The 20,204-nt window shown below is 37.0% G+C and overlaps 1 protein-coding gene across 10 annotated transcripts in view; it reads left to right on the plus strand.

Moving 5' to 3' along the window:
* EPS15 (epidermal growth factor receptor pathway substrate 15) overlaps window positions 1–19,999 on the plus strand; it is a 140,222-nt gene extending 120,223 nt beyond the window's left edge. For 6 of the 10 annotated variants that reach the window (XM_059884735.1, XM_059884733.1, XM_059884736.1 and 3 more), the window contains 4 exons: window positions 9,889–9,965; window positions 13,124–13,319; window positions 15,699–15,883; window positions 18,434–19,999. In XM_059884735.1, coding sequence (XP_059740718.1) covers window positions 9,889–9,965; window positions 13,124–13,319; window positions 15,699–15,883; window positions 18,434–18,580 — 605 coding nt within the window. In that variant the 3' untranslated portion in view covers window positions 18,581–19,999. 10 annotated transcript variants of the gene reach the window in all.
* The last annotated feature ends 205 nt before the right edge of the window (window positions 20,000–20,204 follow it).

The raw sequence follows: 20,204 nt of genomic DNA on the forward strand, positions 1-20,204 counted from the left end.
TGAGTTACACAGACTAAGAAATATCAGAGGTCTGAATGTCTTTTTTCTTTTTTCTTTCTTTCCATAGCTATATAGGTCATTCAAACCTTGTTTTTGCATTTTTCTCATTTAATCTTTATAACAATTATATGGGAGGTGCTATTCTTTCTCTCTTTAATAATGAGGAAAATGGGACTCAGGCCAAACAGTTTGCCTTGGGTCACAATAGCTGTCTCAGTGCTCAGTTTCTAACCCATGTCTTATTTCAGAGCTCATGATATTAATCATTTTGTTACCACGCCTCTGCCTTATATCTTCTCATCCAGCTCTGACAATACAAAAATTGGAGTAGGGTGATGTCACAGATTTTTTTTTTTCTCTCAAACTTATATTACTGCCTTTGTTAGAGCTGAGGGAATCATAGACATGCTCTAGACCAGAGTTTTCACATTATTTTTCATGAAACCAGCTTCCAGAGGGGTCTTTAGGGAGTTGGCCAAGTCTAGTTTCATTATTTTTAAAGTGTCTCTGAATTTTTTAAAACTGCAGTTTAATTAAGTATATGCATTCAGATTTATTCCGGACCAGATTTTAACATATTGGAGTGCATTGTAATATCAAATTAAATGGGTTTTGTGCAAACCTATAAATAAACATTTATTTAAACCACTATGAAATTACAAGACTCTTGTTCAGAAATGAGCTGCTTTCTTGGATGAATAATGTTTTTCAAATAGAACAAACAAAGCCAAGTACAGAAATAAGTTTGATCCCTGACTTAAAACATTTGTGTTAATCAAAATGGCTTCATTGTTCTCATTGTCATTGTGATAAGTAAATGTTATAAATTTAAACTTAAAAAAATTTAGAGTTAATTCTTAAAATTCATCTTACTTGTTTCATATGTTGGAATTCCATTTAAGATTTGAGAATTATTATCTGGTCTGATTCCTTAATATATGGAAGAGAAGCTGAGCCCCAGGACTACTTACTAGTTTACTTCTGAATCCCTGTCCATTGATCTTTCTGCTGTGTTATCCTGCCTCTTATTTACTAAATAATAAAAATGAAAAAATTAAGATGTCTTTGGAACCCAGAATTTGATGAAGGATCCTGAGAGCAAATGAAAAAATGTTAGGTTAAAAAAATGAAAGAATTTTGTAAGAATCTTATAAAAGGTCCATAAAAGGACTTTTTAGGGTTGAGGGAAAATAATTGAGACTTCACCCTTACTGGGCTCTTATTTCAACAATGATAACAAAAACCAATTAGGAAAGAAGTGGATTATTTGAAGCAAACACAGGCAGTGACTTTGGAGATTATCAAGCTTTTTGGTCTCAGGATCCTTTTTAAAAATGAATGAAGACACTCAAAGAACTTTTGTTTTGGGGATCTTATTTATCAGTATTTACTGTTAGAAATTGAAACTGAGAAATTAAAATTTTTTAATTCATTTAAAACAAAAATAATAAACCCATTACATATTAACATAAATACCATATTTTTAAACAAAAATAATAACTCCAAACCAAAAAAAGAAAAATATTGTGAGAAGAGTAGCATTGTTTATATATTTTTGCAAAGCTCTTTAAATGTGTGGCTTTTGCTGGATCTTCATACCTACTTCTGCATTCAGTGTGCTACACTATGTGTTTTGCTTGAAAGGTATGAAGATCTGCCTCAAACAGCTGGAAAAGGGAGGATTATTTTAATAGACTTTTTAGATAATTGTGGATATTTTTCTTAGTTGTTATTTGTTGTTCAGTCACTAAGTTGTGTCTGACTCTTTGCAGGCCCATGAACTGCAGCATGCCAGGCTTCCCTGTCCTTCACGATCTCCTGGAGTTTGCTCCTGTACCAAAAATCAATAAATTTTAGTTTCTTCAAAGTTAGTTACACACATACACACACACACACTAAGCTAGTTACAATAAGGAATAAGAAACTGTATCAATGAACTTTTCATATTCTGTTACATTAAACTCCATTAGTCTTACTTGCACAGTGGAACCTTGTGCCCCATGTATGGCTTTGTAACATGCATTGATCATTTGGAACATATTGGTTCACTCAGTTATGCATGTCTTCCAAATGTTAGCACATTTCATTATAAATAGTTTTTTAAATCACATTTATTGATATCACCATCCATCTCATGAGAGTCTTTTAATTAAATATTGGTATAACGTTAAGCTTATGAGGCATTTAAACCTTTCCAGGATTCTAATTTTTACTTGATAGCTTGTAATTTTTATCATCTGCAAAAAATACTTTCAGTTGTTTTCCTTAAAGTGTCAGATTCACTTTATTTAGGAAGATACCTGAAATACCTAAAACTGAATAACTATTGTTTACTTGTCTCTTCTTTTAAGTAAGAATGGTATTCCAAGAAAAAAGCAGCTAGTTCACCTTGTTTCTCAGACCATCATGTAAGTTCATTTCCTTCAGATAACCATTATACTTTGGTACTCAGCAGAAATGATTAGTGTATATTTCTCATTTTGTCTTTCATAATTTTTAGATGTGTACCTAAGGGTCACAACTTATTTAAAATTAATAGTTTTTATTGATTCATCAAGGACAGACATTCATAAGTACACCGGGCCTTTTTCCCTCCATGATTCCCCTCCATGAGTTTGTGATGGTGAAGAATACAACCAGTACAGTTTGGTGCCACTGCCTTGATTCCTACTAAGGCACCCACCACTTTTTTTTTTTTTTTAACCCACCACTGGTTTTGCAACACTGTTACAATTAATCAATACAATGAGAAAGATAATATCATCTTCATATTTTGAAGATAGTTTTGACCTTACAGATCTCCCTAAAGGGGTCTTGGACTTGTGGAATGCATGGACCACACTTTGAGAACTAATATGTTCTAGAAAATTTTCCTGTTGCCCTGTATTGTGCTGGTTTCTGTTCCCTCAGGCCAGTTTGCTCCCAGGAGGTATCTGGGACAGATGTCTTTTATTCAGAACAAGAGTAAGAAAATAATCTCAATGTCCTGGAGAAAAAGCTAAAGAGTGAGGCTATCTTTCTGTTCTATATTTAGTCTGGAGCTTCTGTTCTTCTTCTGTTAGTACACACTTCCTGTGATGGTGTTGTCCATTTCTGTGCGTTCAGCTACAGCCTGTTCCATGATGACTCCTAGATTTTGTCCTCTGTGCCTGATCTCTCTGCTGAGCCTCCAGTACCTTCAAGTTACCTGCTCGATTATCTCCTTAGGTGTCAACTCAACAGTTCTTAGAATTGATTGTCATCTTTTCCAGTTTGTCTCTCCTTTGAAGTATAATACAAGCAATTACAAAGAGTAAAGCTTTACCTCTTTCTACATTCTACTTGTTATACCAGTGACACTATTATTGGTCCTCAGTCAGTCATCCTAGACTTCTCTGTCCTTCCTCATCTCCAATAAATTGCCAAGTTTTGTTGTTTTACCCGCAGTTGGACTCTGTCTGTTCCTCCTTATACTCAGCTTTGGTTGGGTCCTCATCATGTTTTACGTGGGCTGACTGTGATACTAAATTGTCTCCAGTCTCTTTACCTGCTGATCTGTCATCTGCATCACTACCAGAATTGTCTTTGTTAATATTTGATCTTACTCAGTTCAATTCAATTGCTCAGTCGTGTCTGAGTCTTTGTGACCCCATGGACTGCAGCACACCAGGCCTCCCTGTCCATCACCAACTCCCGGTGTTTATTCACACTCATGTCCATTGAGTCAGTGATGCCATCCAACCATCTCATCCTCTGTCGTCCCCTTCTCTTCCCACCTTCAATCTTTCCCAGCATCAGGGTCTTTTCAGATGAGTCAGTTCTTTGCATCACGTGACCAAAGTATTGGAGTTTCAGCTTTAGTATCAGTCCTTCCAATGAATATTCAGGACTGATTTCCTTTAGGATGGACTGGTTGGATCTCCTTGCAGTTCAGGGGACTCTCAAGAGTCTTCTCCAACACCACAGTTCAAAAGCATCAATTCTTTGGCACTCAGCTTTCTTTACTAACCACAAATCTAAGTCACTAGCCCTGTGTTCCAAATAAATGTGTGTGTGTTTATAATAGTAGGGCTTCCCTGGTGACTCAGATGATAAAGAATCTGCCTGCAATGCGAGAAACCCAGGTTTGATCCCTGGGTTTGGAACATCCCCTGGAGAAGGGAAAGGCTACCCACTCACAGATATATGTCTGAAAGAAGTTGTCCACTCTATGAAATGTAAAATAGTACTGAACATCTGGATATCTCATCTTAGCTAATAGCATTACGGTCTTATTCAGTTGCCTAAGCACAGATCTGCGAGTCATCTGTTAAATCCCTACTGTCCCATCCTAGTGCTTCTGGGACTTAGCAGAATGAAAAAATTGACTGCTGAAAAAATGAATATTTGTCTCAAATCTACTGCATTGTCATAAAATTTTGAATTCAATAGAAACTTAAACAGTCTAGAAAGAGATTGTCATCAGTAGGACATAAATGCTCGAGTCCAGTTGCCTGAACTTAACTCAGATACATTGCTAGTTCTATAGGTTTTTCTAAGTCTTAGTTTCCTAAACTTCTAGAGTGAGGTTAATAATTACACTTGGGGCTTTGTTGGGTAGATTATATGAGATAATAATGTATGTTAAAGTATTTATTGTAGTTCCTGTCATAATAGATGGTAGTTGTTGTTACTACTGCTGCTACTTTTTAAAGGCTTGCAAATGCAGACTTACTTGTAATATACTCTTGGCTAGTTTCAAGTGAGATCCGACAGTGAAGAGTGTGTGTGTGTGTATGTTGTCAACTCTTTTCCTGGAAAGGATTCTTTTAGTCTATAGTTGTTTTCTCTTCTCTTTAGTTTTTAAAATTATTTTGTTTGAGAAATGAAAGATGGACTTTTTTTTTATGTTTAAGTTGGTAAATCTGTGTTTTCTTCCAACTTACAAATATATGTAGGTTCTTAATATATTTATTTAGTTTACTTGTTCATAAACTCTTGCCATCTAGAAACCACTGAGACTCAGATACGTGGCATTATATAACCAAAGTCACAAACACAGGATATTTACCTTCCTTACTCACTGGGGAATTTAGTGTTTACTTAGCAAAAAGATTAATCCCACACAACAGGAGAATTGTAAGTTTTCAAAATAAATTAAAAACATAACAACAATTTTTGTTGTTAAAAATTAAATGGTAAATCACTCTACTCCAGCCTCTAAAATTTTGTAGTTATGGCAGTGATAGAATGACCTTAAATATTTTTAATATTTTTGTCTCACATTGGGTTGTTGTTTTTTGTTTGTTTTAGCATTTGCTCCTGGTGATAGACACAGTGTAGACTAAGAAAGAAAACTAAAGAAAGCAAATTCAGGTTACTCAGTTTCTATGTTTTTTTTTTTTTTAACTTGTAACCACTGTTTTTACACGTCATCATAAATGAGATTAGTTCAGGTGCCAGAAAACTTTTTGCATGGAATATTTTACTAACTTCTAATGAGAAAATGCATAATCTTTCCAATTCTTAATTAAAACCTTAAAACATTCTGAGGTTATAGAAGAGCACTCATGATGTCCCCACAGCATCTTTGACACCAGCATTAGGAAAATGTCAAGTAGGTCTGTGTTTTTACAGGCAATGACTCAGACTAAGCATGCATACGTTCATATATTTTATAATTCTTAGCCTCTGCTTTCTTTCATGTTTTTTCTCTAATTTTCTCCATTTCCACAAACCACAGGCCATGGATGTCTCTTCATGGCCACTTAATTTTTGAATGAAAAGGTATGTGTGTATTAGCAGATGTATATTTGTGTATAGTGAGTGTGTATCTCTCTTCTCCCACCTCCTTTCTGTCTACAAGAGACTGAGAGCTTTTTTGTAAAGTCTTTTTTTTCCCCTTTCCACATAAATCTAGTTGTTATTTTTCCTTTGCTCTCTTTGAACTTTAACACTTACTGTGTAGCAGTTGTGTACAAGTATATCACTCAGTTAAATCATGAGTTCCTTGAAGGTAAATATGTCTTCTATCCCTCTAAATCCCTGGTACCTAGGTTTGAGCATGATAGATGCTTAGTAAATGTAAGTGGATTACTAGGTGATTGAGTGAGTGAACTCTTTGGAGACCAGCTTGAGAAAGTAGATCCTTTGCTGATGACTATAATTCACAAGTATCTCTTGAAGGTTTTCTATGCTGCTGCTGCGAAGTCCCTTCAGTTGTGTCCGACTCTGTGCGACCCCACCAGGCTCCCCCGTCCCTGGGATTCTCCAGGCAAGAACACTGGAGTGGGTTGCCATTTCCTTCTCCAGTGCATGAAAATGAAAAGTGAAAGTGAAGTCGCTCAGTCGTGTCCGACTCTTAGTGACCCCGTGGTCTGCAGCCCACCAGGCTCCTCCATCCATGGGATTTTCCAGGCAAGAGTACTGGAGTGGGGTGCCATTGCCTTTTTTGAGCTTAATTATCTTGCGGGTTTTGAGTGGGTCATGGAGGTAAAAAAGGTTTCTACCTCCTCCCAGGATTCTCTGGTTAGACAGCTGTTCTGTGGGCATTATTTGTGAGCCTTAAGGTTTCCCTTGTTCCTTGTTGGTCAGCTGGTTGTACTGAGAAATGTTATGGCATCTGTTTGGAAGATCCTTAGTAATGAGACGGTTTTTCTTTCAGTATCTTCAACAAAAATAAGTGTCTCCTTTTTGCCAGACCTTGCTTTAGGCCTTGAGGATATAATAGTGAACAAAACAAGCCCCTGTCTTTATAGAGCTAATATGGCAACCCAGTTCAGTATTCTTGCCTGGAGAATTCCGTGAACAGAGAAGGTTGGTGGGCTGTAGTCCATGGGGTCACAAAGAGTTTGAGACAACTGAGCAACTAAGCACAGCACAATAAACAAATATATAACATGTCAAGTATGATGAATGCTATGAATTAAATTAGGTTAAAGGGTTAAAAGGGGCTTCCTTGGTAGCTCAGCTAGTAAAGAATCTGCCTGCAATGCAGGAGAACCTGGTTTGATTTCTGGGTCAGGAAGTTCCCCTGGAAAATGGATAGGTTACCCACTCCAGTACTCTTGGACTTCCCTGGTGGCTTAGACGGGAAAGAATCCTCCTGCAATATGGGAGACCTGGGTTCAATCCCTGGGTTGGAACAATCCCCTGGAGGAGGGTGTGGCTTGCCTAGAGAAGTCCATGGACAGAGGAGCCTGGTGGGCTACGTCCATGGGGTCGTAAAGAGTCAAACATGACTGAGCTTAGACTAAGCACAGCACAAAGGGGTAAAAAGTAATATGCCTAAATGTAGCTTTATTATTTACACCTCAGAAAAAAAGCATTCAGCATAGTATGATCTCAAATGTATAAGGACAAAATACCAGGAGAAAAAGCTGTTAAAGAAGTATGCTAAAATATTGGTAAGATTCTTTCTTTTAAATTATTGTATAATAGACATACATTATGTTAGTTTCAGGTGAACAACATAATGATTCAACATTTGTGTGCATTACAGAATGATCATCTCAATAAGTCTATTTACCACTTATCACCATACAAAGTTGCAATTTTTTTTCTAGTGATAAGAACTTTTAAGAGTTACTTTCTTAGCAACTTTCAAATTTGCAATACAATGTTACTAACTTTAGTCCCCATGCTGTACATTACATCCCCATGACTTATTTGTTTTATGACTGGCAATTGTATCTCTTGATCCTCTTCACCCATGTTGCCCATTCCTCAACTCTTCTCAGGATTATTTCTGCTAATGAGCCTCTAGATGGTTTTTTAAATGATGCTTCTATGTATTTCTCCAAAGTGATCCTTACCTTGATTCTTGCTGAGAAGAGGGTGCTAATCGGATCACATATGCATTCAAAGCTTGATTCTGCTGATAGTGTCTTTCACAGTGTACACTTTGTAATATTTCAGTCAAACCTGACCTAACTCTGCACTATTACCACGTGTATAGTGACTGTTTTTAAAAGCTATGGGACAGTGCAGAGCAAAAGCATGAAGCAGATTTTTCAGTTCCCTCCATTGAAATGAGGAGAAGGCAATGGCACCCCACTCCAGTACTCTTGCCTGGAAAATCCCATGGATGGAGGAGCCTGGTAGGTTGCAGTCTATGGGGTCGCTAAGAGTTGGATGTGACTGAGTGACTTCACTTTCACTTTTCACTTTCATGCATTGGAGAAGGAAATGGCAACCCACTCCAGTATTCTTGCCTGGAGAACCCCAGGGACGGGGGAGCCTGTCTGTGGGGTCGCACAGAGTTGGACACGACTGAAGCAACTTAGCAGCAGCAGCAGCCACTGAAATGAGCCCAACTCCTTTTCCATCATTAACCTTCTACCAATCAGGAGACTGTTGCATCCTGCTCAGGCTGTGGCTCAGCTGCCACTACATCAGGAATCACAGGAAGAGGAGAAAGAAGGGAAAGCGTGAAATAGCAGCCATGACCAGGCTGGGCCTCAGGCTGTGAGACTCAGCAGATACAGAGTAATACAAAAGCATCCTATATGACTAAAGCTGTAGGATTTCCTGTAACTCTGGACTTTCAAAATCCTCCTCATGTTCAGAGTTGGTGGTGTATCCCTAAAAGACTGATTTTCTCCATGCTTCTGCCCACCCCATGACTGTCTTGGTGACAAGACAAAGATAATGTAGATCCTCGTTGCCCCTCTTTTGTTTATGTCCATGGTGTGCTTATTGTTAGAAATAAAGGCACACTTTATACATTTACATGAGTGGGTGAGTACACTTTTGTCCTAAAACTGATACGATGTAAACATGAAGAATTGAGGAATAGCGGGAGCATTTTTTCTGTGCCCATTTGCTCTGTCTTGCCCTCTCTTTTGAGATTGTCTTCTCCTTCGTTTCTTTCTACTTTCCTATATCAAGCCACAATTCCTATAAACATTCTTTGACTTTATTGGTAGTGTTTATGCCTAAATAGGCAAAACCTATCACAAAGTAAGTCGGTTTGTGCCAGCTGAAAATGTTAGTTCATTTGTTAAGTGTACTATGATGGAACAGATAACTTCTCATGCCTGTGAAGCAGTGATTAAATATTGCTTTTGCAATTACTGTTCCTTCTGCCTGTAATAGGTTTCTCTGCCCCACCTCCATTTATTCAGCATGCTCCCTCCTTTATCTGAGAGACCTAGCTCAAATGTAATGGCTTTTCAGTACTTTTCTTGATTTCTCCCAGACAGTGGCTTCACTCCAGGTTTTTCATATCTATTAGTTCATTTAAGATAATTTTATTATTTGTTTGTATGTTTCTTACTATACTGTGAGTTCTTTGGATGTTGGAAACTCTATCTTCTTATTGTCTTAAATTTTTTATGTATGGCCAATGAATGTTTTTTCACCATTCATTCTTCATTAGATAAATGTTATTTGTTGTTTCTAAGGACCTCGCTAATCTAGTAAAAGCAATATATCAATCCCAGATAACCATAATACAATCAGTGCCACAAAGAAGGAAGAAATCACTTTTGCTGTGCAAACTGGAGACACCTAGGATATTCCAGGCTTTGTGGATATGGTAGCAGGTGAAATGGACCTTGAAGGATGTGTGTGAAATGTGAAATAATGGGGTTTTTTTGTTTTTGTTTTTTACTTTTTGATGTCTTTATTAGAAATAGTTTAAGCATACAGGAGCTATATTATTTGATGTGTATTAAATCCTTAAACACTCTACCTACAGTTATTTCATCTATTTTTGATTCTTAATCATTCATCAGTTGATTTATACAAAGGAATATCTCTTGTGGGGATATCAATGTGTTCATCTGTCTTTGTGGACTTAAATCATAAATTTAGGAACTCATATTTGGGAGTAGATATTTTCATATGTCTAAATGTTACTCACCAAAAGAGAACATGAAATTTGATGTTTTTCTGTCCTGTTGCATTGATTTTCTTTATTCATTTTAGCCACAGACCCCTTTGCTTCTGTTTTTGGAAGTGAATCATTTGAAGATGGATTTGCTGACTTCAGCACATTGTCAAAGGTAATTTGCAGTAATTAGTGGGAGGGTAAAATATACTGTGTTCCCACCAGAGGAGCAATTTTTCCTTTTGATTTTATAACCTTTCACAAACATTGCAACTTGATTTCAATAAGTCACAGCAAATGTGGATTTCAGACAAATGAAATACAAGATATAATCAAAGTAGATATTTCTGTGCACAAAAACAATGGTGATGGTACAGATAATTTTCTCATGACAGGCTTGCCCAACAACTTTAAGAGTTCTCTTCCTTTTAGATTTATTTTTTGGGTTTCCCTAGTGGCTCAGACGGTAAAGCGTCTGTCTGCAATGCAGGAGACCTGGGTTCGATCCCTGGGTTAGGAAGATCCCCTGGAGAAGGAAACGGCAGCCCACTCCAGTATTCTTGCCTGGAAAATCCCATGGACCACGGAGCCTGGTAGGTTACAGTCCAAGGGGTCGCAAAGAGTCGGACACAACTTCACTTTCACTTTCACTTTCATGTTCTATTTTTATTGGAGTATAGTTGATTTTAGGGCTTCCCTGGTGCTCATTCAGTAAAAAAAATCCACCTGCAATGCAGGAGACTGCTTGCAGTGTAGGAGACCCAAATTTGGTCCCTGAGTTGGGACGATCCCCTGGAGAAGGAAATGGCAATCCACTCCAGTATTCTTGGCTGGGAAATTCCATGGACAGAGGGGCCTGGCGGGCTACAGTCCATAGAGTCACAAGAGTCAGACACCACTTAGTGACTAAACCACCACCATAGTTGATTTACAATGTTGTGTTAGTTTCTACTGTATAGCAAACAAATTATGCGTATATACATATATCCACTCTTTTTTAGATCCTTTTCCCATATAGGCCATTGCAAAGTACTAAGTTCCTTGTGCTATACAGTAGATCCTTATCTATTTTATGTATGCTGCTGCTGCTGCTAAGTCTTTTCAGTCGTGTCTGACTCTGTGTGACCCCATAGACAGCAGCCCACCAGGCCCTGCCGTCCCTGGGATTCTCCAGGCAAGAACGCTGGAGTGGGTTGCCATTTCCTCCTCCAATGCATGAAAGTGAAAAGTGAAAGTGAAGTCACTCAGTCGTGTCTGACTCCCAGCGACCCCATGGACTGCAGCGCACCAGGCTCCTCTGTCCATGGGATTTTCCAGGCAAGAGTACTAGAGTGGGGTGCCATTGCCTTCTCCGACTTTATGTATAGGTGTGAGTAAATGTCAATTCTAATCCCCCAATTTGTCCCTCCTCTCCCCCCACTCGTAGCCAAAAGTTTGTTTTCTACGTCTGTGACTAAGAATCTTCTGTCTTATTAAACGTATTTCTTCCAATTAAAACTACATTTTCCTCCTGTTGACTGTCAGGGTCAATGGCTATAAAATCTGAGCATTCATTCCATCTTTTCTGTACTGGTTCCTTGACTTTATGTTCTGAGGCTGTTAAGGTTAGTATTAAGATAATAGCCCACCAGTATATGTCCACTACCTATTTTCCAGTGTAACCCTATGATCAATTCAGGCCAAAAAAGTAAAATTAGAGTGTATGTCAAATTGTCTCTATCATTGATTCTCAACTGGGTGTTATTCCCCACACCCGTACCCCTCCCCCAGGAAACATTTAGCAAGGTATGCTGGGGAAAATTGAAGGTAAAAGGAGAAGGGGGCGGCAGAGAATGTGATGGTTAGATAGCATCACTGACTCAATGGACATGAATTTAAGCAAACTCCAGGAGATAGTGGAGGACAGAGGAGCCTGGCATGCTACAGTCCAATGGTGTCACAAAGAGTTAGAATCGACTTAGCAACTGAACAGTGGAGACGTTTTTGATTGTCACAGCTGAGGAGGAGGATATTCATATATAGTGGATAAAAGCAGGGATGCTTTTAAACCTCCTGCAACCCACTTTCCAGCCCCCACATCACAGAGCTATGTCCAGCCCAAAATATCAGTAATGCTACTTTAGAGAAACACTAGCCTAAATTGCGGAGAAGGCAGTGGCACCCCACTCCAGTACTCTTGCCTGGAAAATCCCACGGACGGAGGAGCCTGGTAGGCTGCAGTCCATGGGGTCGCTAGGAGTCGGACACGACTGAGTGGCTTCACTTTCACTTTTCACTTTCATGCATTGGAGAAGGAAATAGCAACCCACTCCAGTATTCTTGCCTGGAGAATCACAGGGACAGGGGAACCTGGTGGGCTGCTGTCTATGGGGTTGCACAGAGTTGGACACAACTGAAGCAACTTAGCAGCAGCAGCAGCAGCAGCAGCCTAAATTGTAATACGCCATTCATTATAGAAAAATGAACCTTCTGGGAACTTCCCCGATGGTCCAGTGGTGAAGAATCTGCCTTGTAATGCAAGGGATGCAGGTTCAGTTCCTGGTCAGGGAACTAAGATCCCACCTGCCACAAAACAGATAAGCCTGCGTGCCACGACTACTGAGCCCACACACCACAACTAGAGAGTTTGTGCATCACAATGAAAGATCCCACATGAAGCAGCAAAGATCCTGCATGCAGCAGTTAAGACCATATAAATAAATACATGCGTATTATACAGTGAGTCTTTCATTACTCCATGTATTAGAAAAGCCAGGTCTTCAGACCCTCAATAAGGCTTACCATTCTATGGGATCAGTTTGCTTTAAAAAAAAGTTGACTTTTCATTTTTTGAAGTTGTTGTTTAATGTTTGTCTTTAATGTTTTTCATGACATTAAAGTTGTCTTTAATGTTTTTCAAGATGCCATTTTCTTTGATATTAGTATTAAATCTTTCCTAGTTTAAGTGCATTGGAAAGTGTGAAATAAGTATTTTTTCTTTATCATTTGGATCAGATATTCACTTGAGGAAGAATACATTAGTCCCTTTAAAATGGGCCTCAGTGGTTTTGTATAACCTGAATCTTGTCAAACCTTTAACCCGAAGTTGGTTTGTTTTGGTATGATCTGTTGTTCTTAATAAGTAGTGGTATAATCACTACCCATATAGAATAGTTAAAAATTTTTTTTCAATTTTGGTTCTGAATGCAAAGGTTGAAATGTTAGTGCTCTCAGAATTGAAATACATAAAGCTGCATAAAATTGAAGATCACTCTTCCAAATGCAATATAAGCATAAACAGTTTGGTTGGCATAATATATATAACCATGAGTAAATATTTCTTTTCAAACAAAGGTCAACAGTGAAAGTACTTCTTTCCAAACAAAGGTCAACAATGAAGATCCTTTTAGTTCAGCCACATCAAGCTCCATCAGCAGTGTGGCCGTTACAAAAAATATGCTTGAGGAAACATCTGTCAAAAATGAAGACGTACCCCCAGCACTGCCACCAAAGATAGGAACTCCAACAAGACCCTGCCCACCACCACCTGGTGAGAGTTGGTACCTTTCCTAAATCAACTGCTTTCTTTTTCTTTCCAAGAAGTGTTGTGTGGGCCTTACTTGTAAATGTTATATAAGGGGCCTTAAACAGAACAAGTCAGAAAGCATGGCAGAAGCCTGCTGTTATCATCTCTTCTGACCTCAATGCAGAATTACAGACTTGTGCCTAAGAAGCCAACCTGTGTAACTGTCAGGAACTACCTTTCTGGCAAGAGCTAATTTATTTTTAAATCATTTTAGAGAGGCAGTAAGTGAAATTTCTAGCTTTTTGAAAACTAATGAGCTTCCATTTGAACAGAGTTTCCTGCACTGTGGTATTTTAATAAATTTCTATAAGGGAAGGTTAATAATCCAGAGTCCCTTTCTTTTTCCTGCTAAGTGTGAAGTCTTCCTTAAGTCCTTCAATATGAGAATATATGGCTGTTTTGGTATTCAGAATTCAGCATTTTGGTATCAGAATTTTGAAAGAAAGTATTGTTTTTCTTGAAGGAAAATATTATTTACCTCACTTAATAAGAGATTCCTTTATTTTAAAAAGGTGGTGTTTTTGGTCAATAAACAAATTCTTACTTTTTTGTTTTTGTTTTGTTTAGTACTGTACCAAAGAAAGGGGTTTTGTTTGATTTTAATTAATGAAAAGAATAAAGTTTGTGAGAAGTGGTAAAAGGCAATCCCCTGAGTAGTTGTAGTGCCGCTAGATTGTTTTGTGAGAAGACACATCTGGTGCATTATTGTTTTAACCATATATCCTTGGTAAATTTTCAGCCGCAGTAGTTCTAGATGTTTATTCTTGCCTTTTTATAATAGCCTGCCTGTGGTATTTCTTGGGCAGATTTTTTTTTTTCTTCTTTGATTTAAAGAACTGTGAATAAAATTATTAATACCTAACTACCTATTGAAAAATCAAGTGAACGAGTGATTCTGTCTTTTAGGGAAGAATAGCCTATATCATTTAATTGCTCAAGGGTAAATTTGTCAGACTATATTAAAAAACAAGTGACAGTTAATTTGCTCATTTAAGTTTTATACCTTTAAGAGGTCAATAGTGAGGTGATTTTTAAAATCCTCAATAAACTAATATACTAGTGCTGTAACTAAATCTAACTCACCAAACTGAGTATATATCACTGTAGAAAAATCAAGGAAAGAAGAATGAGGACTTCGCTGGTGGTCCAGGGGTTAAGACTTTGCCTTCCAGTGCAGAGGGTGCAAGTTCAGTCCCCGGTCGGGAAGCTAAGATCCCACATGTCTCGAGTCCCAAAAAACATAAAATAGAGGCAATATTGTAACAAATTCAGTAAAGACTTTATAAAAATGGTCCACATTTTTTTTAAAATGTCTAAAAAAAGGGGATGGTTTGTTGAACTGAGATATTAAAGATCTGAGTTCTCATTCTGAATATCCTCTGATATCCTCTGTGATCTCGAGTATATAGAGCTTCCTATGTCTGAGCCCCAGATTTCTGAGCTGTTAGATGGTGGCATTAGTTCTCATGCTGACCACCTTCACAGGATTGTTGGAAGGATCCTTTGAGATATGAGGTGTGAAAACCTTTTGTAAGCTATGACAGAAAGACTCTGTTATGATTGCTGTTACCAGATTAACACATCTTTAGGAATATATATATATTTGAAAATATTTTAACACCTATTCTTATTATCTTAGTACTTTCTTCAGCAAGTACTAAGTTTAAGTCTTGAAAATTAGGAAACTTGTTTGAAAATGGTGATGAATTAATGAGCAACAGTATGCTGTTGTTTGGTCAAAGATTAGTTTATCAGTAACCACAGAAATTTAGGCCCTGGGCTTCAAAACATTCTCTTTATCCTTCAGTTTGAAATATTATAGATGACAAGAAGTAGCTGGGCTTTACCAAAGTAGTTTTTAATTTCATGCTCCCAGGTGTTACATATAGATCCAGAGAAAAATCAGAAGAATATTAGCATTTTTCAGAGATCGTTTGCCCTTACTGCCACTTGTGGAGAATTATGTATTAGGCAGAGGTTATCACAGCAGAGGCCATTTTCGTCATTATTTGTCGTTTTCCTCCTGTTTTATCCATTCTTCTCTCTCTTCTTGGGAGTGTGCTACTTTGGAGAAGTTAACTCTCTGAGCAGATAAGATTCCTGGCCTGTTGCCTCACCCTTGGCTGTTCTCCCATTTAGCCACATAAAACTGAAGTGTACTTAAGAGGTTGTGTGTGAAAATTCTGAGGACAGACTGTTTGTTGGTTGTGGTCATTTAAGGCCATATTAAGAATGTTTTAGGTTCCCCACCCCCACTTCTTTAATGCTGCCTGTGTTCATGTTGTTGTGTGTTTGTGTTTGCCATGCTTGCTGGTTGAGTTAATTGTAATGATTTTGATCCAGGGAAAAGACCCATCAACAAAATGGATTCTTCTGATCCTTTTAAACTGAATGATCCATTTCAGCCTTTCCCAGGCAATGATAGCCCCAAAGAAAAAGATCCTGATATGTTTTGCGATCCATTCACTTCTACTACTACCACTACCAATAAAGAGGCTGACCCAAGCAATTTTGCTAACTTCAGTGCTGTAAGTACTGTGAATGGGTTGTTTGGGGGAAAATCTTTCCATTTACAGTTTAAAGAGCTTTCAAAGATTATTTTGGAGTCTGCCAAATTTGCATTATTTCAACTAAATTTACCGACATGTTAAAAATGATCTTTATTCTTCCCCCAACCAAGAAAACCTCTGTTTGATTCTGTTTGCTAGTTCTGAAATTACTGCATTGTTCAGATGATTTTAGTAGTCTTAGTTCTTGGGATATATACCAGTTGCTTTGCAAAACCTTGACAGTTACTATTTTGCAAATTGTTACAGACAGTGGGCCACTAGAGAGTCATTTGCTGTCTGCCCTCTGGATAAATAATGCCAATAATGAGTTTGTGTTATTTGTAACTGTGTATGTGTGTTTGTGTATAAAACCTTGAAAATTTCTGGAGACCAGTCAGCAATTACTGTATTATGTAAGAAGATAGGGCCAGAAATTCTTTGAATAGAAAATAAAACTCTGGTTTCATACAAAAATGTTCTTAAAATATAAGTCGGTTTTATTAAATAAATATGATTGTTAAGAGCTAAACAATCTTTAATTATTTGGAGGACTCTAATTCACTAGCTTTCTATATCTACTCTGCATTCTCCCAAAGCTTCCCTGATAGCTCAGTCGGTAAAGAATCTGCCTGCAATGCTTGAGACCTGGGTTCGATCCCTGGGTTGGGAAGATCTTCTGGAGAAGGAAAAGGCTACCCAGTCCAGTATTCTAGCCTAGAGAGTTCTATGGACTGTATAGTCCATGAGGTCGCAAAGAGTTAGACATGACTGAGCGACTTTGATTCACTCACTCACTCAGTTCACTAGCATTCCATATCTACTCTGCATTCTTCCAGAGCTGACTAAAGTAGGCCAATAAAGACAATAGAAGGATGTGGTGGTAAGAGTATAGGTGGGTCCTATAAGATCATAGAAATGGGGCAACCACCTGGAAATATCCCCCTGGTGGGGCATTAAGCAATGACATGTATATCATCATTATGTAGATAAACATAAGTTTTTGTTTTAATTCTTAGAGTAACTAACAGTGTTTCATTTCCCAGGTTGCTTTTTTTGAAGATGAAAATGACCTTCATTATCACTATTTTATAATAAAGCAGTTTTCCTCTACTTAATACCTCAAGCCTTTGAGATGATTCTATAAATAAGAGACCTAGTGGCCAGCTGACTGACCACAGTGTGCCTAATGTCTCCCTCAGTGTAGCTTAGGGTTGCTCTTCCAGTCACTTTATTCCTGCAGCCATTTCTAGTTAGTAAAGCAGGTAGGCAGAATTAGACTGGGCTGTTTAGCTTTTGAATCTGTACTCTTAAGTTTCAGTGGCTTCTTCCGAATGTGAAGAGGCAGAACAGGAATCAATATTTTAAATATTGGAAAACAGAGAGTGTCAGGATTATACTGACTTTTGTTAGATGGAATTTGAGTTGTTTCAAGGAGAGAACCCAGAATTGCTCTTACTATAATGCTCTTAGTACAGAATAACCTTCTGGCAGTTTGCGGCACTTAATATTTTAAATATGATTTCAATAAGTCAAAACCTGGTTGGAATGAGTCTTGAACAAAAGCAATTTGCTTTTTTCATTTTCCAGAATCTCAGTATAGTATAGTATAATATTAAGCATCTAATAATAAAAATGTCTTTTTTAAATGAAAGATTTTTTAAATATTAAAAGTTTCAAAGATCTTATAATTCCCTAGAAAGAAAGCTACCATTTTCAAAAAAGCCTGACAGTTTCTTTCTTTTCATCCTGTTTGTTATGGTATTCATCCTATTATAGTGTTCTTCTATATGACAGGACTTGAAACCAAGTAGAATTTTTTTATTTAGTATCTGCCATGGTTGCTGTTTGGGGTGGATAAATATATTTCTTTGACTTTTAATTACCAGCATTAAGGTCTTATTTGGAATGGGTCAAAAAGTTCACAATACCTTCTAAAATCATTATCATGTGTTAAAAAAATTGATTAGGTCCACATCTTGCTTGGTATATACCCAGTACTCTTATTTTATATATAACAAAATTTATATATAGCATATTCTTTGCTTCATAATTTTCCTGTACCTGAAGGGCTAGAATAAGATAGCAAATTGCCAGTGGGATTAAGTTAAAAATGATGTATCATGTGAGGATGCTCACTGAAGTTGAAGTAGTAAATGTTTTTTACATTAGATAAACATGCTAGCTCTCTCCTGTTTTTAAATCTCCTGATCCACCTTAAGAATATCTACTTTTCAAAAAATGATGTTTTAATGTTCAGTTTTATAGACTCTCTATCTGTAGACTGCATTACTTTTTAAGATTAAATCATATTTTGATTTCATATTTAATTTTAAGTTTAAATTTAAAGTTTTAAGTTTAAACTAATTAAACTTGTTTTTGAAAAAAAATAACAAGACTTCTTCCAGAGCCCTTCAGGTGAAACACGTAGTTAAATATCCTTTTGTGAAAGCTGTTTTCCCTTCTTTTCTTTGTACTTGTTCTACTCATAAATGTATTCATTTGTTTGTTCATTTGTCTTTTAAATGGCAGTATCCCTCTGAGGAAGATATGATTGAGTGGGCCAAGAGAGAAAGTGAGAGAGAGGAAGAGCAGAGACTTGCCCGACTGAATCAGCAAGAGCAAGAAGACTTAGAACTGGCTATTGCACTCAGCAAATCTGAAATATCAGAAGCATGAAGAAATCTCCTGTTCTTTGTCAACCACACAGCACTCTCCTTCTTGAATACTGAAGCTATTTACAATGTGTATCAAACCTACCTGTGAGCATGGGAATACAAAAGGTTTGAGATTCCTGTAAATGTGACAAAACTTTTGGCTTTTTAAACTCCATTTCAGATTTGTCTTTTTTTTCCCCCCTGTAAAAGTGGTAACCCAGATGACTTCACCTAGGCCCCTGTTCTGGTGTGCATTTAGTGTGAGCTTTTGCCTGCCTGTGCTACTCTTACTTGTAAAGCTAGAGCACCCAAGTTTCTGCCTTCTGGAATATAGAGAAATAGTTTCACCCCTATGCTACCCTTATTCTGTAGTTACTCTAATGATAGCCAGTGGGGTTCTTAAAGTTGGCAGTATTCTCCCCTAATTTAAATGGTTGAAAGAGGGGAAGTAAAAGAACATGCTATTTCTTTTATGATAGAGCAAATTGGCCAGTTTAAATTACTTGTTTGTATTTCCTTTTAATCAAAATACTGTTCAATTTGTTTTTTATAGACAAGAAAAAATATTTTGCGTAAATTGACTCCCACTGTTGAAAACAGGATGTTTTAGATGGAACCATTAGAGCTTCAGACTCAATCTTTTCCTAAATAAAAAACATTAAAGCCTCATGTCTGAAATATATTTAAAAATTTTTTTTCTGGATTTAAAGAATTATAGATAAACAGATACCTCTCTGTGATTTTAAGTACTTAGAGAGTGAAGAAAAATTATCACCTAAAATATACTCATCAATATAAGATAAGCAGAAATCTTAACCTGGCAGCCATTCCGCCATTGCTATGACACTGTCCTCTAGTTCATGGTAGGTTTATTTTTTTACTTTTGCAGAAGAAACTTTAGTAAGCTAGAACTGGAAGGTACTTTAACTTTTTGTATATATATATTTTTGTTTTCTTTAATGAAGGCTCAATTACTTGAAATGTAAAAGCATTCTCAATACAAATGAAAAAGTGACGTGTTAAATCATTATTGCTTTGTGTCCATCTTTGTGGATTAAAATAGTCTATTCTCTTTGTATTTTTCACCTACAAAATTGGCAAGCTAGCAAAAATTTTTTTGTTTTTTTAAATTGGGAGAGAGGAGACCTGCCCAGTTACCAAATCTCTTTATGTGTTAAAAGCCTATCTTCTGCAAAACTGACTTAGCAGACAAGTTGAATTTAAAATGGACTGTGAAGTAGGCTGTAAATTGTAGAGTAATCTAAATTTTTTTTAACATCAGTCACTGACTTAAATAATGTGTTGAAAACCAAGATAAAAGAAAATGCACCTAAAAACTAATTAAATGTGTCTGTGGTCACCAAGTCAAGGTGGTATTGATCTGTGTTAATAAGAGTAACTTATTGCCTAGCTTACAAATAAATTCCAGAATATCCAATTATTTCATTTTGAAATGGTGCTTTTTTTCTCTCCACACACAATTGGATTACTGCAGTTCAAAATGAATTTAAACTACTTTCCTGCATTGCTTTTTTCTACTTTTATAAATTAAAGCATTTCAGCATGAAAGTCATACAGACAAAGCAAGGGCTGAATCATAATCACAAGGCTTTAATTTTGATAAACTAATCCATTTATAAGGATAT

This window comes from Bos taurus, chromosome 3 (genome assembly GCF_002263795.3).
Source record: "Bos taurus isolate L1 Dominette 01449 registration number 42190680 breed Hereford chromosome 3, ARS-UCD2.0, whole genome shotgun sequence".
In the NCBI taxonomy this organism is placed as follows: domain Eukaryota; kingdom Metazoa; phylum Chordata; class Mammalia; order Artiodactyla; family Bovidae; genus Bos; species Bos taurus.